Source organism: Argiope bruennichi, chromosome X1, assembly GCF_947563725.1.
Source record: "Argiope bruennichi chromosome X1, qqArgBrue1.1, whole genome shotgun sequence".
NCBI lineage: Eukaryota > Metazoa > Arthropoda > Arachnida > Araneae > Araneidae > Argiope > Argiope bruennichi.
Window position 1 is genome coordinate 31,458,422 of NC_079162.1, and position 24,681 is coordinate 31,483,102.

General features: G+C 29.3%; 2 protein-coding genes across 6 annotated transcripts in view; one reads left to right on the top strand and one right to left on the bottom strand.

Moving 5' to 3' along the window:
* The first annotated feature begins 722 nt into the window (after positions 1–722).
* Positions 723–17,005, top strand: LOC129958566 (uncharacterized). 2 transcript variants are annotated; one of them, XM_056071119.1, is made up of 8 exons: positions 723–1,126; positions 4,576–4,665; positions 5,690–5,865; positions 7,137–7,231; positions 9,298–9,346; positions 12,103–12,224; positions 13,452–13,605; positions 14,260–17,005. In XM_056071119.1, exons 3-8 carry the CDS (start codon positions 5,799–5,801, stop codon positions 14,418–14,420), a joined length of 648 nt encoding a protein of 215 aa, XP_055927094.1. In that variant the 5' UTR covers positions 723–1,126; positions 4,576–4,665; positions 5,690–5,798; the 3' UTR covers positions 14,421–17,005. The 2 variants fall into 2 exon arrangements, with proteins under 2 accessions (XP_055927094.1, XP_055927093.1); XM_056071118.1 differs by lacking the exon at positions 4,576–4,665.
* A 46-nt stretch (positions 17,006–17,051) lies between these two features.
* LOC129958564 (SID1 transmembrane family member 1-like) overlaps positions 17,052–24,681 on the bottom strand; it is an 86,692-nt gene continuing 79,062 nt past the window's right edge. For all 4 annotated transcript variants that reach the window (XM_056071114.1, XM_056071117.1, XM_056071115.1 and 1 more), the window contains 3 exons: positions 21,276–21,386; positions 19,386–19,499; positions 17,052–17,312 (listed from right to left, as the gene is read on the bottom strand). In XM_056071114.1, coding sequence (XP_055927089.1) covers positions 17,250–17,312; positions 19,386–19,499; positions 21,276–21,386 — 288 coding nt within the window. In that variant the 3' untranslated portion in view covers positions 17,052–17,249. The remainder of the gene's footprint in view (positions 17,313–19,385; positions 19,500–21,275; positions 21,387–24,681) is intronic.

Here is a 24,681-nt window from a genome sequence, read left to right on the forward strand (position 1 = left end):
TAAGTTCGACAGAACATATTTTTCATTTTCATGTATTGAAAATACTTGTTAGACAGCAAAAAAGGGGAGGGGGCAAATAGTATTATCAAGAAGTGAACTGATTATTTGGATTTGCTGCAAATTAAATAAACACAGAAAACTCAGAAATCATAACATTAAAAATGAACGCACATAATGAAAAAAATTTAAACAATAAAAAACAGTCTCGTAATTTAAAATAAGGATAAAATAGCGAATCATTAATCGGACATTTTTAATGTTTCTTACTAATAGAATACATTTATTTTTTTAGTTCGAAACCACGTGGAATACTGGAACGTTTCAGAATCTATACCAATGCTACACAACGCGATGAAAGACTTCCGTGCCTCGCTGGTGTAAACCTTCCCTGGTATAACACCCTTGTCGGCACGCCAGTATTTGACAAACAATAATCAATCAAAAAAATTTGCTATCCGTTGAAATATTTAAATTCCTTCTTTATTTGAAACGCATTTAAAATTAAAATTCAAAGGAAAAACAAATATGAAACAAAATTTCCATGCATAATATGCCGTCATGTAATGCCGTTGGATATTAATTTTTCAACATGCTGTTGGTCTTAAAGGATGTTTTTTCATTGAACTAGTTCTTTGTTAAATTAGTGTAAAGATGAGATGTAGAGTACATTTTTAGAAATATGCGCCATATTTATGTCAATGCGTCAATGCGTGGGTGGGAGGGTTTTGGGAAGCACGCACACGTGTCGGTTTCATCTTTCGCTTCAGCTGTAAATTATAAAAATTAAATTGCACCAAAATGTAGATAATTCTTCAAAGGTTTTAAATCAATGACTCATGATGCATATTTTTCAGAGTTATGTTTAGTTAAATTGAACGGATGAATAGTGGAAAGTAGGAAGGTGAGCAACAAGTATAACTTCATAACAAGCTATCAAGTGCGTAGTGATGCGATCGTTATTGGTAGCAGAAGCTGCCGCGTGATACAATGGTAAACAAATGTTTGTAGTTACTTATGTTAGTTTCCGGATTGAGGTCTTGCGAACAAGTTGTTTGTTTTGAACTCTAATAAAACCAATGGATTGGTTTTTTAGAGGAAGATTTAGGAACAATCCAAGGCACGATATGTAAGTGTTTAACCCTCATTTTTTCTGTTTTAGTCGTTTTTTTATAAGTATCTGCTCTTTTTATCAGTAATTGATAAAACGATAATTATATAAGAAATCTATGATCAAATCAACACAATAAATATTGTCCCAGAAATTATGCTATGTCTAGAAATATTTATCTTCTAAATCATATGGTTATTTTTCAAGAAAATTCGATTTTGCATTATTTTGTTTGCATTTATATTTATTGGCTCGTGTAAAAACGTGCATGCCATTATATTTTTTTTAATTAGTTACACCGCATTTTCAAAAATAAAAGCTGTTATTTAGAGGAATATTTTAAAAACTTGCCTAGTATTTCATGTTTATTTTATACAATCTATGATCTTTGAGATTATGTATGCCATCAGTTGATAATTTTTGAATGTTTACCATATTCTATTAGCATCAACGTAGCATATAAACGCAAATATTTATTAGATCTGTTTTTTATTCACATTTATCGAAATGCACGCCTTGTTCTATAATCAGAAACTATATATATAATATTCACACACAATTAAGATTTCTAGATCTGTGAATTCTGCTCTACATTTACTTTAGTTTGCACCACATGTATTACTTTTGATTTTTGTTAGATTTTAGGACAAACTGATGTTGAAAAGAATTTATATATATTTTTTATAATTAAATTTTTGAAATAGGTTACAACACTTAATGATTATTTAACTCTCATGGTCAGTGGCAGATTTTCAGCTAGACAAATTAGGTAAGCTACCTAGGGCCATTTGACTCACAGGAAGCCAATAAGCATATAAATTTTATGAATGATAAAATATTAACACTTTAGCAAGTATATTTAACCAGGTTCCTATATGTTTCATTACATTCACTTAGTTAAGAGAATATTTATAAAAATGAACATCTGCTTCAGTAACGTGTGTGCTAACATGGATATGATTAAGTCTGAAGTCATGATGAGTGAATGAAAATAAATACATAATCACAAAGTTAATAAAGTAAAAAATATTAACCCTAAAATAAATCATTAACAGGTTTAAAATATCTGAAACTAAATTAACCACTTTATTAAAAAAGGGGCTTCATAAAGTGCATTTCCTAGGGCTGCAAAATACTTAAATATACCTCTGCTTATGATTTTTTAGCCATGAGCAATGATGGATTTTGATTCACTATTCATAAAATATTTGTATTTTGTATTACTTTTAATACAAATAAAATATTTGTATTAAAAGTTTCATAAAATATTTGTCTTGTATGTGAATCTGTTGTATATTAAAACTCTTAGAGATCAAATATTTTATCATAGGTTCAGTTTATAAGTTATAAAATGCCTCTAATCCTGAAATGGTGTTATTAAAAATTTCAGTTACCTACTCTCAAACTCCCTATATTGGTTATTTAATGCAATTTGAAGAATCATTTTAATTTCAAATGTTTTATTAGCATTAGTTAAATAATTATTTCTAATTGAAATGCTTTGCTGTATTAGTGATTAAAACTCTATTTTCTAACTTGCTTCTCAATTTGAAAAGAAAAAAAAAAAAAGAGTTAAAATGGGATTGCAAATTTGAAAAGATTGAAGAACGTTTCCTTCTAACCATCATGTAGATTATAAATAGGATATTGATTATATTAATCAAATTGTATCAAAATAGATATTTTAAACTTATTAAGTTAGATTAATGAATTTACAAATTGCCTTTCTTTTTCATCAATTATATTCTGTATAAAGAATTTATTAAATTTCAGTATATCTGTAATGGTGTAAGACATTTTCATACTCTCTATAAAAAAAGTAAAACAATAACTGTTGTTCTTTAAAAAAAATTATGCATTTACTCTGGATATATTTCATTTAATTTTTGAAATTATGCTACAAATAAAGAAAAAAAAAAATAACTGGATGAACATGGTTTATTTTTAGTTGCATTTGTCAAGGAAAAATTCTGTAAGAAATTGCATTTTTTTTAATTGTTATTCATTTAGAAAGCTTAGAATTTTTTTAATAATATTCAAAAGGCCTAGTTTTGATTTACTTTGATTTTTTTTTATTTCTTATCATCACAAAAACCAACATAGACAAAGAAAGAAAAGGAGATAAAAAATTAATTATGGATCATTATAAATTGATAGAAATATATGCATTTTTTACATTGTTACTGAAATTTAAAAAAAAAAAAACTAACATCAACTATAAACATGTTAAAAATGTTTCGAAACAAAATTAAATTGATCAAAATGGGGGAGGGAGGCTCATAATATGTGCTACCTAGGGCTGTAAAATGCCTGAATCTACTTCTGCGCATGATGAGTTTAAGAAAGCTGATGCAAGTTCTTCAAAATATTGCATTAAATCTAGATTTATATTATATTGTTTTAAAGCAAAAAAAAAAGTTTACAATTACTTAAAAAGATCAAATGTATTAATTTTCTGAAAGCAAAAGCATTTTACAAAGTGATCATTCACATATTCATAACCTTTTGTCTTGGGGAATAAAATGCATGTTATAGACTACCAAATGGATTGCTGTCATATTCTTAAATGAGAAAAATTATTTAGATAGTGTTTAGGACTTCTGGTATTTTCTACAAAACTAAGAATTTATTCAGTTCAACAAATAGGAGGAGTTAAGCTTGATGATCTAGTTAGCAGTTGGATATGGAAGGAGATTGAGCCTATTCTTTCAGAGTGGGTAGTAGACTGAAGTATATGGATTATATTTAATCAAAATTTCTTTTGATGTCTCAGAATTAGGCAAAGATCAGAGTATGTTTAAAGAAAATGGTCCATCCATTCACAATGTCATTTGAATTAAAAATAAATTTCATTCAAATAATATATTCGTTTTACCACAGCCAGTTGGAAGTTCCAATTGTAGAAAGTAGAAAATATCATAATAGTACTGATTCATTTAGTATATGATGATAAATATCAGATGAAATCTGTCATTGAGCTTCGAATATAATGAATAGGTGTATGATGCAATTTTTACCTAACTGAAATATAATCTCCTAAATGATTCTTTGCTAGTCAGAGTTTTGAATGCTATAAAAGCTAGTGGAAAGAAAATTCCTTATTGATATTTCTTTTTATTTTATTTGCAGTGCTATTGTCTTTTTGTTTTTATAAATAAAACATTAAAAAATAGAAACTTATATTACTGCAATTAATATTTTATATTTACAATTTTCATTTCTATTACTATTAGATATTTTTGTGAAATGTAATATTAAATGTCTGTTATAAAAAGAGTTTGAGTGAACATAGAAACTTAGATTTTTTTTTAAGTCAATTGCCTTACTTTTTTATTACAGGATGTATATATAATAAGGAAAAATAATACTAAATACTCAAGGTTAACCTAATCAAATAATTCTGACATTTTTTAATGCACTTTGACCTTCGTCCAAATGCTTTCTGTGCATATAATTATATGATTTAGTTTTAGTGCTGTACTTTACACTCCTACCTCAATGGAGTAAGACATGTAATCATGTTTCTTGGATGCCTAAATAAAATAATGTTTCTCAATGTAAGTATTAAAGGGACTTCGTTTATTTTTATATAATATTGCTTATTAACAATTTATTTTTAGTTATTGATTTTTTTTTTCTAAAAATGAGTTTTAACTAGATACTTGTAATTTAGTCCAAAATTATTGAGGTTTATTAAAAACATTGTTTCAAAATTACAAAATTGGAATTATTCATCTATATTATTTTGTCAGATTCTTGAATGTCAGACAAAAAAAAAAAAAAAATTCTTAAGGCCATCTTTATTTTAAAAATTCTGCAATTAACCATATTCAATTAAATTTTTTTCCTGGACATGTAAGATTGTGCAAAAAAAAAAAAAAAAAAAAAAAAAAAATGAAGCAAAAAGATATTCTACGTGTAGTAGCAGATTAATGTTGATTTGATATAATTTTTATTTTTTGTAATAAATGCTTTGAGTCATTAAAAATCTTAATAGTTCATAATAGAAATATTTGCTTACTTTTGGCAAAAAAAGATATTTAAAATCTCAAAAAAATTCTGGCTTTTTTTTTTTTTTTTTTTGTAGTTATGTATAGAAAAAAATATATAACTGAAAATTAGTTTTCGTGAATATATGATTAGTTTTCGTGAATCCGTATGAATGCATCACGCCCATTTTTTATACTCTGAGTATCACAAAATTGAATACTTAGAAAAACTGCCAAAATTCAGTTTGCTTTAGTTAAACAAGACTATAATGTGCAAGGCTTAATAGCTACATCCTTCTCTGTGCTGCATTTTAATTAGCATATTCTATTAATTCTGTTATGTTTTTTCTTGTAAAATGAAGTGATTGCTAAGGTATTTAAGGTTATTTGATCATTTATTTTTATTTCAAAGGTACCTAAAAATTTTCATTAGCATTCTCCCAATTATTTTTTAAAAACTAACCTGCTAATAGTTAATTATCCTTATGGATTATTTTTACTATTTTTCTGATATTTTGCTCTCTTTCACTTTTTAAATTAAGAAGAAATATCTGGCAAGCAAACTCTCTTCAAATGTATCATTTATTGGCAGATTTGATCATAATGATCAAAATTTTGAGGACAAAGATGGGCATGAAGGAACAAAAGATTCATTTGATATCCCATTCATTGATCCATTTGAGAATTTGGAAGATACATCCATGGATTTGTTCCGACGTATGGATGATATGCTAAGCCGAATGTTTTCTTCATCTTTTGGTGCATTAGGTAATATTTAATATTTTTTATTTGTTCCATCAGTAACATTTTCTTTTTTAAATATATAATTGATTACAAAAATAATTGCTTATTTGGTGCAGGGGAGATATATAACTAAAACTCAAAAGATATAATTGATCTGAGTAAACTAAGGATCGGAATGAACTCTAATAGGGATCTCAAAAACTTTCATAACACCTACTTCTATGTAAGATTTTTCGATATTCATAAATAAAAACGAGTATACAAATTATCTTAACATTTCATAAAAATCTGGATGATGTTTAAATTTTTCATTTCATTTACTATATCATTTATTAATATTTCACTTTCTTCCTATTTTTTTTAATTTTGAGGGAGGGATTTCTAAAGGGGGAGGGGGCTTGTTTTAAGCTAAATTTTAGAAACTGGAGATAATGATTAACTATGACTATTAAAATGTAAATATTATTTTGCCATATAAGATTTTAAAAATATTTTTTAAGCATGTAAATTACTCACTCCAATTCATTGTTTAATATACATTTAAAATAATGAGCTAAGAGATACAACATTAAATTTCTGATATTGAGATATAATTAATCTATGAAATCTCTTTTAATTTACATTTTTTTATGTCATTAAATCAAGTATTTGGAATTGAGCTTTTTAAGAGCAAACAGATTTAAAACTGAATCATCAATATATTCAGAACTTCCAGTGATTTCATTTTTTCTTTAGGCATGGTTAAAGAAAAGCAAATAATCCCTCAGTTTTTAAAAAACAAGATGAAATTGTTTTAATGAATTATTATTATTATTTTCATTTTTACAATTTTTATTTATTTATTTGTATGACTTTGTTTTGATTAGAATATTAACCTGTTGCTAAACTCTAATATTTTTATTGGATGTAACTACCTTCCTTATTTTTTTGATGAATAACAATTTCTGCTCTTGTATCTTAAATACATAAACTTGCTTTAAAATTATGCATAATATGAAACCGTATACACAAAGTTTAGTGCCACAGAAGATATTTTATCTAGGGTGATTTACATTAAAATTCCATTTTGTAACTGTAATTGCTGTTGATTTTTTTTTTCATGTAGGTATTGGGAAAGCAAATGAGCTTTATAGATATTAATGTTGACTTAAATAATTATTTGTGATTGCTAAGTATTTATTTAGCCATAAAATAAAGTAACACTCTCATTTTTAAATATGAATTAATTTACTTAATTCATACTTAAGTTTTTACATGTATTTGTACTGCTTATTATTTTTTTTTTATACTGGCAGAATCTGAGAATTTCAGTGATCAAGTACAAAATGAAAGTAACCCCCGTGCCATGATGCTGAAGGAGCCAGATTGTAGCAGTTGTGATAGTTCCCCTGTAAGTATTTAAAGAATTGAAACATTATCCTTAATATATTTTTTAAAAATTTATAATTTTTCTTGATGTGGTTTCTATAAAACATTCTGAAATATACCAGCTTTCAATATATGATTTTGTGGTTACAATTTTTCTAAGTGCAGTGCATGTTCTTTAAAGTTTTATGAGTTTCAAAATGAATACCAGAATTTACAATATATTCGTATTATTATCTTGGTTGTTTTATACATTTTAATTTTTTTTTTCATTGTAGAAATATGTTACCAAATATTCAACAATAAAGCCTGCTAGATTTACTTGTTATATACAGAATCGTGTAATGAATCAAATATATTAATTTATTTTGATATGCAATAACCATAAAGATGTGTGAATATAATTATAAATTATCAAACATACAAACATTTATGTGTAATAATTGCATTTTCTTACAAAAATATAAGAAAATTCCTCTAAAAGTATTCTATGAATAGATTCAAAATGACTTTGTTGCTTGATTGTAATACCAGCAAGAAAAACCTAGTTACGATTGTTAGTATGTTATATAGTTATGAACCTAGTTATATTATTTTATAAAGTCATTTATAACAGTAAAATATTGCTAGAAATTTCTTTCAACAAGAAATTTACACACCTATTTTCTTTATCATATCAAAAGAAATAATTTTTATGCATTTTGTTTTTATTTCAAATCATTTGTTGGAAGAAAGCATTTGCATGATGTATTCAGTATTTCATATTGGGAATGCTTTTATAAGGTATTTGATTTAGAAGTAAAATACTGTGCAATGTCTTCTTCGCTTGGCTTACATTAAATATTATGAAAAATACTCGGATGATAAAATTTGATCTGGACAAAGTTTCTATAGTTTAATTTTTAACTATTATTTGTAATTATCTTTCTTGTTTACAAGTTATTTCACTTGCTTAAATCCTTTTAAGATAGATTTTTAATAATTTGATATTCGACTTTACTTATGTTGTTCTACTAAAGCCAAACCATTTTACACAAGTAACCATTTGTAGTATACCAAATGCAAAAGATTAATTTCCGAAATATTTTGTTAAAGTCACTGTTTATGAATGTTGGTATTAGATATTCTATTTATAGATAGTTCTGAAGATGAGGACATTAGAAGTCAAACAGTTGGCAAATTATGGCAATTAGCCTCACTTTTCAGACTGGCATGTTTGCTGGTAGTTTTGTATTTGATATTTCATTTCATTTAGTTTTATTGTACAGTGCATTAAAAAAACCGTAATTACGAGGAAGTATATATATGTCTAGAGAAATAAAGTACCAGAGAAACTATTGTATGAGAATCTATGAAAAGGAAATATGTATTTGGATACCAAAGAGTGTAAAAATAAAACACATAATCTCATTACATAGTTCTCCATATTTGTGTCAAATTATATTCGAATAATCCTTTTATCTGTTGTAAAATTGAAGACAAAAGAACAAGAGCACCTGGGATATAAATTGATGTTCCGAATTTCAATCAAATACTTTTTTTTTTTTTTTTTTTTTTTTTTTTGTTGAAGCAAAATAGCCTTTTTTATAAAATCTATTCATTTAAATTTCTAAGCATATTTTGCCATTATTTCTGTAATGATTTGAAAATATTGCAATTTATTTGAATTTCTATTCTTTTAAGTTAGTAAGGTTGTAAAAATATTTATCTTTTTGTTGAAGTCCTGATTTACATGAGAATAATTCTAACACAAGCTTCTTTTATTAAATTTGTGTTTATTAAATATTTCTCACTGTAGATAAAACATGATGTAACTGGAGTTCTCATTTTTAATTCAATTATTTTATCAGTGTAAAATTATTTTAGCATGATTTATTTGATAAATTTTTACATGTAATATCCTTGTTTAACAATGATTTATTTTATGCATAGTTTCTGATAGCTTATTTTTTCCTAATTTACTGTCAAAAGTTTTTATGAAATGAATTCAAAATATATGCTTGCATTTAAATAAAGTCTAATTTTTTTGTTATCATTTATAATATTTCATTTATTTGGTATTAATTTTTATATTTTCTTTATCCTTGACAGAATGAATTTCCTTTTGATTCAAGGCAGCATCCACCATTGATTGATTCTGGTATGTAGGAAAGCAACATAAAAAAATGGTTTCTTTTAAAATTATAAAAGATTTATTATGTTTTTACCCTTTGAGGATCCTATACTTCTTTAAAAAAATTTCTTTGGTACAACTACATGAATGAAATCCTTTTAATAGTTCACTATTTTATGCCTAAATAATATATCCTGTCTTTATGGTCTTTCAGGCAGATGTAGGACATGAAAAGAGCATAATGCTGTATACAATATATCAAGAACTACTTCCAAAATCCGTTTCATAGTGTACGATTTCATGGTTGTTCATTGAAAGTAGAATTAATTATTCAGCCCAATTACTTGATGCCTGAAAGGATTGTAGCTTCTTTCCTTCAATAGTTATAAGTAATTGACTGTTTTTCAAGTACTGGAATAGAAGTTATTTTCTTTTCAAACATAGGACGTTAGGTCTTAATTCAGTACATCTTGCCATCAGTAAACATTACCTCTTTTCGCCATTGAAAGAAAAATTATTGGAAAATATTGTCTCGCGTACATGCCTGTCCAAACGTCATCCCTTTGGTGTGGTGTGGAAGTTTGGAGGGGAAGGTGCAGCTCAGATGTCGTTCCCGTCATCTGACCGCGGTTCAAAATTACGAGATCCGTCCCAAAATAGCCCAAGTATTGCTTTAAAATAGGACGCTAATATAACTAAACCTGTATGCGCCTGCAATTAACAGCTTAGGCAATAAAAAAGTTATCCAGTGAAATGCAGATAAACATTTTAAGTTATAATTTGTAAAATGACTGGAAACATAAAAAAAAAGCATATCGTTTTTTTATGTCTGTATTCCAAGTTCCGCATTTTTTAAAAAAAGGTGCAATGTTCTTCAAATTGTGATGTTTATCATTCGAAAAATATTGAAAACTTCTAGTGATAATTTTTTGAGGTTTGCTTTCCTATTTACTAATATGTAATTCAATAATTTTATACGTTCTCTATTTTTTTTACTTATTCGAAAAAGGATTTAAGAATTTCACATTTAATTGGAAACTGAGGTGAATATGGGAAGGAGAAAGGAGAATATTGTGGGTATGGCAGTATATCTCATCCAACTTGTGAAAGCTTTTGGCGAGTTATCAAACTTGTATAAGGGAGGTCTCCCATTATCTTGATGGATCTTGCGATCCACCAAGATCTATCCGTGTATGTGTCTTGATTTCGATTCTCACATTTTCTGTTTAAGTGAATCATTAAATTTGTCTATCTGATGACAGTCCATTTCTGAATTGACCGTTGTGTTTTCCGATAGAAGGTCAAAAAGAAAAAGAACGCTTATCCTTTAAAATTTCACTAAACAGCATCACTTTTTTTTTAATGAATATTGGTTTTTGAAGTGCTTTGAGCCAATTAAACTTTTTTACTTCATGGTCTCTTGCGTTTAACATTGTTATAGACAACCCATTTCTTATCTCCAGTGATGATGCCCTTCAAAACTGGATCATTTCTTTAACGTTTGAGAAGCAAATTTACGATTTACCGACGTCAACGCAACGGCATCAATTTATTTCCGTAAGAACAGGAGGAACCCTTATATCGAGCTTTGAAATTAAACTGAACTGTTTCAAAGGATCATGAACGGTCGATTTCTATAAATTTAATTTCTCTGCGATGTCACGAGTTATTATTCACCGAATTGCATCAGTTAATGCCTTTATTGTGTCTTCATCAGCTTCAACTGGCCTTCCAAAACGTTGTGCATTTTCAATATCAAAATTGCCTTATCGAAATTTTGCAAATCGGTTTGCACTGTCGTTCTATCAATATATCCTCTCCATACACTTCGGATAATTTTTTTTCTCCTTCCTTGAACAGCATTTTTATCTTTTCGATAATAAAAAATAAAATAAGCCGAAAATGCTGCTTCTCACTTTTTATATTTGAAAGGGCACGAATCAAAAACTATTGCGTAGAATCAATTGAACTTTTTTCACTAGCAAACCTTGCTATATCAGCTGTCGAAATATATTATGTTATGCGGTTTAATTGCGAAGTTCGCTCCGGAAAAATGCAATTAAATCCTGTTGTGAAAAAAACGAAATTACTTTTCAAACAACCTAATAGTTTCGATTTTTGTGTTTTATCATACATAAATAAACAAACCACGTATCAATATTTTTTGTATTTTTAAAGAAGCGGATATTTTGCATGATATTTTATTTTTATCACTTTTACATTTTTTTTTAACTTTTGCCATTTCTAATTTTATTCCTTATACATATTTTTTTTTTTAATTTTATATTCTGAACAGAATTGCAAATATGTTCTGAACTTTTAGCTTCAATGCAGTTTATCCTACAAAAGGATCTTGCAATAGTATAAAACCTACATCTTATCTTGGAAGTTGTTGAAGATAGTCAACGATAATAATATAAATTACTATACATAAATTATAGGTATTGACTTTCATTGATATTGATACGGAAAACAGCTTGAATATTTTTGATATATAGAATTTTTAAGAATTCTGAAGCTTTCTTGTTAAATTTTATACAATAATATTTGTGCAAAGATTTTTCGTGCATCGAGCATCGACCCTGAAGGCATCTTTACCTATAAAACTGAAGATTTTATTAAGAATAATTCGTTTATCGAAAAAAAATGAGCATTTAGAAGAAAAAAAAATTGTACTTTACATTTTGTTGATGCTTCATATTTACGTTGCATATATGTTTCAGTGAAATATTTAATTGAAATATGAAACTTCTATTAAAATTAGAAAATTAACTCTACTTTAGATATAGATGACAAAGTTGCCAAAAATAAGTGGTTGTTGAAGGAAAATCCATTTCAAAAGATAGAACCAAACTTTTCCTATAAGAAGTTTTCTTCCATAAAAACTGTGCGTTTGCCCGATGGGGTAAGATGTTATTTTTTATTCAGTTTGTTAAATGAATTTATATGCAATCACAGTATGTTTATAAATAATTAGTTTCTCTTTTTAGTAAATTTGAAATTAAAAGAAATAGAATATTCATTTATTAAATTTTCGTATGCGTAATTATATAAAAATTAGAAAAAAGTCTTTTGTTTGTTACAAGAATTTTAAAATGCCGAATTACAGCAGTATGAAATTTGCCCATGCCATTATGGTATCCATTTCTAGATTAACTCTGCTATTTTCAACTTTTAAAATTTATTGTTTCATAATGTATTTAATTTAAGTGTAACTGAATTATTAGCTGCACATCGCGAAAATTAAGCCTTACTTTGGCGTTTTGGTTCAGGCTTGCATGAAAAACTTCTAAAATAATTATCGTCTTAATTTATCTTTCCAGTGGTAACTTAAGTAGAATTATGCTAAATTCCATCTAATTTTTTTAAAAAAAATGTAAATGGTCTTAATGAATGTAATTCAAACCGTTACTAAAACCATTACAGTTTTTAGTATCGGCCTAAGGAAGGAGGGGAAATATTATGGGGGGGGGCTTTTCCAATCGAGCACAGAAAAGTCAGAAAGTAAATTATGCTTCGGGTCATAACTGTAAAAACTATGAAATGAATAGACATATTTTGTAGTTATACTAAAGAAAAATGGAATCCTAAGAGTTATACCCATGTCATGAGTTTCAAAGCACAGTAACAAAAGCGTCAAGATGTTTAATTGCCTGGACGAAGAATCAAGAGACACGATAAAGGATGAACGAAAAGCAGTAAAAGAGGCTTCAACAACAAAGTCTTTATTGAAAGTTGAAAGGAAGAAAAAATTTCATCCGTTATTATTATTTTTTTAACATTTATAATATTTTGCAAAAATATTTTTTGTATTAAAATGATTGATATGAAAGTATTTACTCACGGAGCAACGGCAAGTATATAATAAAAAATAAGATTAAAATGCTTTATGGAAAAATTTTTAAAGATGTTTCTGAAATAATGCTAGACTAATATTCCTTTTTTAAATTCATAATTTGCTATTAATAATTGCGATGGACACTTCAGTAAAATAAATATGTAAACAAGATTTTTAAATGGATTATTTTGAAATTTATCAGTTTTATTGAAAACGAGTTTTGCATGTCTGTTTTAACTTTCTACATGAATGTTTTTCTGTGATATAAAATGTGTATTATATTTTTTATTGTAGACTCTAGAAGAACATCGTACTGTCACAGACAGTCAGGGAAAGACTACAACAACAGTACGTCGCTCAATCGGTGATCAAAGCTATGAAGTGACGACCCATAGTGATGAGAAAGGGTTAAAAGAGAAAGATGAAAAGTTTATAAATATGGATGAGAGTACGAATTATTTTTTTTTTCATCTATTAATATTATTATTTGGTAGTTATTTTGATAAATGATATTATAAAAATCTGAATTTATGGTTGACAGCCAAACGAAAATATTTTAAAGCTAATACTGGTTATTTTCGGCATCTTTTGTGATTCATCTATTTAAACTGCGGCCGTCTTAGCAGCTATTTTAGAAAAATTATCTTTTTCGTAATACTTAGCTTTTCTGAAAGCATTCGAAACATTTTTCAAATTTGTATTGAAGATTCTAGGGAAGATCAACCAGTTTGACATTAAAAATGAATAACCAGCAATTTGGCGAGTTGTGATGTGTGTAGCATTAAATTTTGAGTTTAATAAGATGCCATATGGAGGAGAAAGCGAAATTTTTCTATGTTTGCATATCATTAACTAGTATTGAACCTAACTTTTTTTTTTATCATTGAGATAAGGAAACAGTATTTATTACTTAAATGTCAAAAATTATGTAGACTGTGTCTGTTCTTAAAGAATGCTTTACATTACAGAATGTTTTCAATAAAGAATTACTTAGGCTTTCTTATAATATAGACTTAAAATCTTGAAACAAGAATGGGATTATGAAAAAGATTTATTTCTGGTATTACTGTATGTAGTTCAGTTTTGCATTTTCATTTTACAGATGATCTGGCGAAATTCGAGAAAAAATGGCAAAGTATCAAAAGTGAAAACATCCCATTTCTCGTACCTGATATGAAAACAAATTCATTGGAAACTACGTTGAATTCGCCTGTTGGAGATCCATCATATACATCTTTATTTAAAAAGTTTTTTGGTTTTTAGTAGAGTATTGCTCGTAGTTTCATACGAATAAATTTACGAAAATATGAAAATGGATTGTATTGTAAAAATTCGAATCAGGTTATTCTGCATTTAAAGCTATTGGTTCGCACAACCTGATTGTTATTACTTGTGTTTTTACAAAATGTGTAAATAAGTTTTGAAAATTACATGAAATGTGAGTTGGTGAGATTTTTTTTTTTTTTTTTTTTTTTTTTTTTTTTTTTAGAATTATGAACTTTATTACTTGGAACAAAATGTTTGTTGTTACTGGGTAAAACGTAAATAAGTTTTCACCAGTTTATCGATATTTTAGGATATAATTTATATGGTTGTTTATGAGCACCAGAATTTGAAAATCACCATTAAATCATTCCTATTCCGGGATAAATATCAATCTAAATGTAAGGATTTGAATGAATTGCACTTGAAGTTTAAACTGTGCCAGATTATGCAGGGCGTTTTTGCAAATTTGCAGGGGTTTTAAAAGAAAATAAAAAGTAACTTTGTTGTTCATCAAAAATTACAAATAACAGTTGTAACTGTTTTGAATTTAAATTTTCAAATGCTCACTAGTAGCGTTTCCAAAATGTGGTACGATGATTCATCCCATACTTTTTCAGCATCGCTGATGCGATGCTTTGGAAATCTGCACATATGCCTTTCTTAGGTTTATTAACGCCAAGTGGTAGCAGGTGAACAAATACCTGTTGTTTGATGTAATCCCAGAAAAATCAAGTATCACTATATACGCATATTTACATTCTTTCAAAGCTTCACACCAAACATATAGAAAAAAAATTATGGGATGAGTTTCCATACTACTTCTATCTCTTTTGTATTTCTAGAAGGACTTGACACTTATGTATTGATTTTAAGTTTTGATTTCCGATGAACTTACAAGGTTGTACTTTTAACATACTTGCAAAATTGGGATATCACCCTTAAATTTGACTGTATCTCAGCGAGTTTTATAGAAACATAATAACGAAGGCATTTGAGAATATGACCACTGTTTGCGTATAACTCTGCTAGACTAAAAGAGACTATTGTTCTCTTTGGATGGCTTACACTCAAATTGTAGATTAAAAAGTAGATAGTAATTTTTCTTGAAAATTTTAATAGATAAAAGCATGCACGATTTTACATTCAGGTCACATTATTGTAGATAGTAATGAACTTTGTCAGTGTTTCTGTTATAAATTTTCTGAAACAATGGAAAGCTGTAATTTGAAATTTTTCACTTGATTTCAGAACTATCCTTTTCATTTAAAATCACCCTGTAACTTGGCCGTTCCTCATCACCGAGTGTCTTAAAAACATATTAAAAACGAAGGCGTTTGAGAATATGACCACTATTTGAATATTCCTCTGCCCCAGCACAAATACGATGCATTGTACTCAAATTGTATATTAGAAAGTAGATAGTAATTTTATATTCAAGTCACATTATTGTACATAGTTATGAACTTATTTATATCTTTTCATTTACGTTGAAATTTAAATTTTTCTTTTTTCGTTTGATTTCAGAAATATCCTTTTCATTTATACTCACTCTATAAATTGCCCGTTCCTTATCACCAAGTGCCTTAAAAGCATGATGCAGCATAACAACGAAGGCATTTGAGAATATGCTCACTGTATGCATATTCCTCTGTCCCATCACAAATAACTATGCATTGTACTAGTTCATCGACTAAGGAAACTAATTCTCTTTAGATGGCTTGTACTCTAATTGTAGATTAGAAAGTAGGTAGTACTTTTTTTTTTCTCTTGCGAATTTATTGAAAAAGGCATTTTATATTCAGGCCGTAATATTGTAGATAGTAATGAACTTATTATCAGCACTACTGTTTCCAGTTTCGGTTTTCCATTGTTTCAGAGCTACCTTTTCTAATCTGTTTACTTTTCTTCTTTGAAAAATTTAACTATACAAATCTTTTTGGGATTTTAAATAACTGTCAAAGAAAATATTGCTATACAAAACTAGAGACTTAGAAATTTGATGTGCTACTTGATATTTCAAATATTGCTGTATAAATGTTTCATGAAATCTGTGCTTTGGATAATTTATTGTAAAAATTAACATTTTCATTAATGAAATTTGCCTTTCTTCAAGTTTGAATTATTTATTTATGTGTATTTTCATTGTTCACTAGCTTTCGTCATATTTTTCCTTTCTCTACAAATATTAATTTTCTGACTCTTTAACATGCCTTCTGAAAATAGTTCAAATCGTCGCTTAATAAGCAACACCAATCAATTCAAAATCAATAAAATAAACTATATTTTGAATATTGAACAACGAATACTTTTTCACTTCTATTATGAGCATGAAACTGCATGTACATACCAGATGTGAAAAAGAGTAGAACTATCGATCGCAAAATTTTTGTTTTAATTTAAATTCCAAATATGAGATGAGTGATATCGTTTATTTCGCCATGTTTGACATAAATGAGTCATCTTACCTAGGTTTACAATATTAGTATTTTGAACACTTATTTGCTCTGCATTAATTTATTTAGAAGCTAATTACTCTGTAAATGTTTCATGTAACAGTTATCAAATAAAAACTTCGAACAGTTTTTTGTATTAGATTTTTTTATTATCTCGTTCCTTGAAAATCACATCTGTCATTGTTTTTCGCGCAAATGTACAGCATTGTAGAACGTAATACTTATATGTTTCAAGCCTACACATGTTGTCTGAAGAAATTCAAACTTATTAAATATTGATTCATAAATTATCTGTATAAGCTCTTTGACTCGTTTCAAAAATGTTCAATTAAATATAATATTTACATAATGATCGAATGCAAATCAAAACCAGCTAAAACACGATGATTTTTGATCTTGGTGTATTTTCTAAATCGTCGTCCAGTGTGAAAAGGACCTGTAAAAAAATGTGAGAAAATTAAATAAAAATAGCACTAATTTTGTCGCTTAAACTTTAGATTAAGCAAGACCATGATTATGCTATTTTAAAAATCATTCATTTAAACTTTTTTTTTTTATGAAATCAATGTCTTTTCAAAGTCTATTTCTAACTTGCTTCAACTTATCGAAAAAGGAAAAGATACTGCATTCTTGTTCTTTTGTGTGATATTCAAAACTTTCAGGGATAAAATTACTTACAAAATAGGATCAGAAATAGTATATATATTTACATTTATATATATTTTTATGATTCGTCGCTAATAGTTATTTAAATGTTAACAGAGAAGAAATAAGAAAAGAAAATACATCTATATATGAGTTTACATTATTGACAAATTTCGGCACTTCGAATTGATAAAATTCGACTTCCCTTGAATTCGTTCTAAAGAAAAAATTGTAACTAGGAGATTAGAATAAAATGTAAGACGAAAATTTTTGCCTGCGCCAATGAAATGTCTAAACTGACTGATAAGTTTTAATTACTCTTACCATGCCTGGAAGAAATAACACTGTATGCACTTAATAAATAACCATAAGTTTTTTGTTTTTTTTTTCTTTGGAGAAAACGTCGTTCGTGCAATTATTGTGAAAGTATTTTTCACAGTAGCATACACTGAGCTAACAAAAGTCAGGAAGTACATTCTAATAACTGGTCGAACCTCCTTTTGTGTGGCGAAGTACAGCAACTCGACGAAGCATGGATGTTGAAATATTGACGCTTGTTGCCTTTATACACATCCATAATTGCGAAAGAACAAAGTTCATGAATAGTTGCAAGTGGTCTCTAAGTAGCTGAACATAATTATTTCCAGTCAATGATCGGTTCAGTCGGAGCAGGTCCATTCCATGTAAAATGAACCCACACGATTATGGAACCACTACCAGTTTCTACAGTGCCTTGTTGACAACTTGAGCTCATGGCTTCTTGAGGTTCCATTAGCTCTTACCAACCAAAATCATGACTCCTTGACCAACCCACGGTTTTCCAGTCTTCTAGGATCCAACCGATATGAGCACGAGCCCAAGCGATGTCGTGCTATTAGTATAGGCACTCAAGTTGGTCTTCTGCTGCCATAGCCAACTAAACTGCGAAAAACACGGGATGCAACAGAAAATGGACTGATTGCGAACCCGCGGTATACGCAGCTGGAGGGTTAACGGACAAGCAACACTGCGTGAAGTAACTACAATAATCAATGTGGGATGTACGACGGACGTGTCCGTGATGACACTGCAATGAAATTTGGCTTTAATCGTAAAAATAAACTCTAACCCTTTACAGATTTTTATTATATTATCGTGTAACATATAATATTATTTCACTTTCTTTGAAAAGTATTTGAATTTATTTGCAAACATCGCATCTAAATAGTGATTTTAAAGAATTACGCAGCCAGAGGGTTAACACTGAAATTCTATGCACACGTCAGTGGTCTCGGTCATTAATCGCACGCGGGCGGCCATTGCGTTGTTCATGGTGGAAGGTTATGCCTGAAATTACGTATTCTCGGCCCTCTCTTTATACTATGGATGCCTGGATATTGAATTTTCTATCGATTACCTCGATTACCTAAATGAAATGGCATTTAGCACCAACTATCGTTCCGCCTTCAAAGTCTGTTAATTCCCGTCATGCGGCTATAATCACGTCAGAAAACTTTTCACGCGAATCATTTGAAACAAATGGAAGCTTTCCAATGCACTGTATATTTATATTTTGTACGCGATACTACTGCTATCCCATGACTTTTGTCGCCTCACCGTATTTTATGTGTTATATGTGGTAATTTTCCAAATTCTACATGTTAAGAAAAATAATTATCTAGCATAAAACGTTCGTATCAATTTTTTAACTGGTTACATTTCGAAAATTAAAATATTCATGTCATTCCTCAATTGTTAAGTACTTAAAAGTATAAAAAAAGTAATTTTTTGCTACCAGTAAGTTTTATCGCTAATCATATTATTGTGAGACATATTTGAAAATGTTGAAAAGAATCAGTAAATACCAGTTAAAAAAGATACCAACCATGAATGAAAAAAATAATGCACAGCTTGATAAGAAATGCCACACATCGTGATGATCAAAAAAATTCAAAATGATGCAATGTTTATTCCTTTCTCGAGATTCAGCCGGTGTTACCTGTAACATAAATGTTTCATTTTCATCTATTATACAAAATTATTAGATAAAGATGCTCAAGAATTGCTATTTTCAAAGGAATTCAAGTAATTACAACAAATCAATCGATTTAATGTTTCCTTTTATTAAGAAATATAGTATGAAAATAAATAGATAACATTCTGTTAGCACTTCTTATTTTTATACTTTCATATCTTTCCTAGCTCCTTTGTTAGTAACATTATAGAATAACAATCTGCCTGAACTCTCGAAATCTGTTCGACCCCTCCTTAGAGATGAGGGATGCAGAATCTGTGAAGGATGCAGGATGCATCTGTGAAAGAGCATATACTCTTCCTAACTGGTTTTTATAAGAAGTTTCTGTTAAGAAACTAATTGTTTAAGTTGTATTATACCTTATTTCATTTCATGATGAAAATATAGAAGTTATAAAATTACAGTGAAAATTAATAATCTTTAACAGCTGAGAATCAAAATTATGCGAAAGTAAAAGCTGCCAGAATCCTATCATAATAAACAAAGAGTATTTTATGAACTGAAATTATAAGTATGCTGAAAATTATATGAAGTAATTTATAAAAATAATATGTTAGAAATGTTACGATTCCATTGTAATAGCTAAGCTAAAGCCATTGATAAGAATTGTGGCTTCAAAAAGAATTTTTATCTTAATGAAAGTTTTAAAATTCTCTAGTAACTCTGAATCGCAGAATGTAGTTGCAGTTTTCTTTAGAAATAAGTAAATGTGCTTAGGAAGTACCAATTTACTTACAACTATTAATGCACTTAGTTATCTAAATTTAAGTAAAACTTATTTTAACTAATCACACTAAAAGAAAAATCATTTATACTGATAGTTTCTTGTAACAGAAGAAAGTAATGGGAAAATGCTGGTTTGAAAGCTCAATGTCGATCTATTTAGATTGCTCATTTCCTGGTATATATTGCATTAATTAAATCTGTGTTGGTCTTAAGGCACTTTTAACAGGTCATATAAAGATACATCAAAACGTTTTTCCACACGTTTAGTTTGCTAATCTAATAAATTTTTTGTGTAATGATTGTAATATAACAGTTTTATTATTCGTATAATTGAGTGCAACAGTCCTTTCGATTATGTTTAGAAGTTGGGGTGGGGAGGTCTTTCTAACGTAATATTTGATGTTTACCATAATCCAATGACCACGTGCAAATATAGATCGAGCTATTTGTTATTCACATCTAATAATTGGGAAATAATCGTAGAACTGAAATTTTTTACATTGTACTGTTTACCTGAAATCCCCAGATTAATTATTAGCTAAACTCCTAATTATTAAAAGAAGCAGTGTATTTTTGCTGCTTGAAATATCTGTTATGATTGGATTATTTTTTAAATTGAAAATTAAAATCTTGTTTTTCATTCATAAAATCAATTGCAATTTTAAATGAATTTGATGCTCTTTACGGTTGGTTTTAAGACATTTCATTCGAAAAGGTAAGCTATTCAAGATAAGCAATTAAAATCCAATGCATACCAAAACTGTTTATTTTTTTTCTTTTACAATTAAAGGAAGGAAATTCAATATCAGCTGAAAAGTTTTTCTTCTGCATAACATTAAGTACATTTTTTTGTTATAAACGTACATTTACTATAATAAAAAAATGAACATTATTTTACAAAAGGAAATATATAAAATCTTTCAATATTAAAATAAAATATATGTATTTATGATTATAAAATGCAAGACATTATGCGCATATTTTAACGTTTCTCATATGGAATAATAAACTTACCTGCCAAGAAGTATTCTTTGCTAAAAAGAAAACTAATGCTGCTCCCCAACAAATAAAGGATAAAACCATATACATTGCCGGTATCCATCTGATGCCTTCTTTGTACCTTATCTGTTGTGTAAGAAAATAAAGATTATTTTTTAGAACTATTAGTATTCTTAGAAATGTAAAATCAGCATTTAACTACATTGAAATGTCAGAAAAACTGGTACAGGCCTGCATATGTAAACAAAGGAGCTATGCAACCAATCAGCATAAAATGCTGTGGTCTGCAGCTCCTATATAAGACCATAGGAGTCTTGCAAAGCTGTTTGATCAGTTCTAGCTGCTACAATGGTAGTCTGAACGTGACGTTAAAGTCGACGTACTGGATATGGGGCGTAGCTTCTTCAAGGTAGTTATAAAATTTGGATTTTTGAATACAACAGTTTCATGAGTGTACTGTGAATATCAAATATTTGGTAAAACATTAAATCTGCAGGAAAAAGACCTTAAAAGATAGGGACCATCAACGACTGACGAGAATCTTTAAAAGAGATACAGGAATAAAACTTTTTTGCCGTTGGTTTAAATGCTGGAGCGTCAATAAGTGTCAGCGTACGAACTATTCAATGAAGCATCATTGATATAGGCAATTGGAGCCAAAAGCCGACTCTTGTATTATTTTGACTGAATGATACAAAGCTTTAAGTCTTGCCCAAGATCGCCAATGCCGCTGTAGGACTGTTGATTCGAAACACATTGCCTTGTCTGACGAATTACGTTTTCAATTGTATTGGCCAGATGTACGTGTATGGGCAACCTCATGCATTCATGGACTTTATAAATCAAGAGGGGATTGTTTAATCTGGTAGAGACTGGAGTAGTAAGGGGCATGTGTAGTTTTCGTGATATGGAACTCCTGTTATGTCATGCAACAGGTACATAAAAATCCAGAACGTTAACCTACATTCCATTCATGTCAATCGTGCATTTCGACGGATTACGGCAATTCTAACCGGGCGATTCGACAGCCCATTCGTCGAGAATTGCTAAAGAGTTGCTGCAGGAGACTCTTCTAGCTTAAATATTTCCATAGGTCACCTAATTATTGAATATTTATGTGACGTCTTAGAACTTGCTGTTCAAAAGCGATCTCCACTAGGATGTCCTATAGATTTATGGACTGCTCTGGGGAATTTATGATATGAATTATTTCCAGTATACCATCAAGTGTTAATCGAGTCTATGCCACATGGCATTTATGTGTGCTCCACGATATTAGGTAGGTGTACCAGTTTTTCTAGTTCTTCTTTGTATTTTTATTTAAACAATATTATCAGCACTGTGAAACAAATTTAAAGTTCATAGCCTATTAAATAGGAGCTTATTGTACAAAACAAAAAATCTTTTATATTATTCCCTTTTTTGAAAAAGGAAAAGAAATTTCAAAAGGGGGGGATCAGAATGAATTTAATAATTCTTGGTGAAATGACTAATATAAAATATTAAACAGAAAGTTCAAATCATATCCCATCTTTAAATAGCATAGAATATTGCGGTTTAAAAAGACCGCAATTTAATTATAGTTACCTGAATTGAAATGAATGCATTAGTGAATCAAAGAAATGCCGCATTATAACTGGTGGGCGATGGTCACTCCAAAACTCTCTTGCATACGCTCTAATAAATGTGCTATCCCCCACCCTCCATGTCAAATTATGCTCAACGCTTATTAAATGGGAGCAGGGCCATGAATGCTATAAATGCTCAGATTGTTATTGTCAGAATCCTACACATGCGAATTGTATGCTTCGTAGTATTGTGAAGAATACCTGTATTTTTGTATTCATTACATAGCATTTGCAAACAACAATTATGAAATATCGATCTTAAATCTAGCATTTTTACCGAAGCTAGCATGCTATCTTTGCTAATTTTTTGGTGATTAATTGCCCGTATGCAATTAAAACCTAAGTATCAGAGAATTAAATATGATTTTTTTCCCCGCAACTGATAGAAACCAAAATTTGACAAAGAACAAAAATTGCTGTGACAAGATCAAATACCAAAAAGTCATCGCGTTTTTGAGTTATGGCTTTACAAACAAGCGAAATTGCAGACCGACAGGTGATCAAGTCTATGGCAGCTTTAGTTCAAAATTTGAAAAGAATCTCTTAAAATGTTAAAACTGTACACCAAATATCATTTATCTATTTTGAATAATCGCGTTTACATGCAAACGAACAGACCGTACAGATCCCTTAACGGATTTGGTTTCTTATTTGATATGGATCTACATTTCAGATTTCATCCACCTAGGTCTTTTATGTTTTATAATTACCCTGTTCAATTGTACTCGAACAGTGACTTGCTGTGAATGGATTTCCTTCAAATTATTTTACAAATGTACAAATTTGGTATAGTATATCTACGAGGAGTGATCCAAAAAAAGTTTACAAGCAGCAGTTTTTGGTAAGTAGAGATTGTGGTTGGGAAGTGGAGACAGATGGCCCTAGTTGTCTTAGATCGGTCAAGATAGCAGATAGTGCAGTACTGAGATGATATAGCAACTGAGCAGATAGTGTTAGTACTGAGACCTGAAACAGCGACAGTAATGGCAAGACGTCTAGAGAAGTGGTCTCGCACAGAGGTGCGAGCCGTGATACGATTTCTATGGGCCAAGAATGTGTCCCCATTGGACATTCACGGATGAATCGTTGAAGTGGTGTACGGGGGATCGAAGCAATGAGTTTACAATAGGGGGCGAAATGGTGTCGTTCTTTTGAAGCGGGCACAGAGATTGCTGGAAATGTTTAGATGGGAGGTCTGGAGCCCCCCCCCCCCCATACAGCCTCGATTTGGCTACCAGTGACTATTTCCTTTTTCCGGCATTGAAGAAAAAACTCATCCGCAACTAGGTTCATATCAAACGGTGATGTTCAAAAAGATGCCGAGAACTGGCTCTATAGCCAGAGACCTGCAGTTACCAAAACGGGTTAAACAAATTGGTCCAGCGGTGTGATAAATGCCTCAACAGGTTTGGTGATTATGTAGAAAAGTGACCGCCACATATGTCTCTTAATTACCATTTGTATTCTGTGTCTATTGTTAATAAAGCAGTTTTCTTTTTCCTTGTACACTTTTTTTTTGGATCACCCCTCGTATATCAAATTTCATCCGTCTAGCTCAAAGCGTTTTTAAGTTATCGTGTTCATAGTCATAATTCCATTTTTCAGACTCGGGGATATAGGAAGCGTGGAATGTTTCATATTCGAATTTTTTTGACAATACTTTCTCTCTGTTTACTTTGCATATGATAAAGCGAAAATTGAACATTTAATTGGAGAATTAAAATATCTTAATTCTGCCTTTTTTTTAAAAAAATTTAAAAATGCTCAAATAAATAAAAGCATTGGGAAATGTT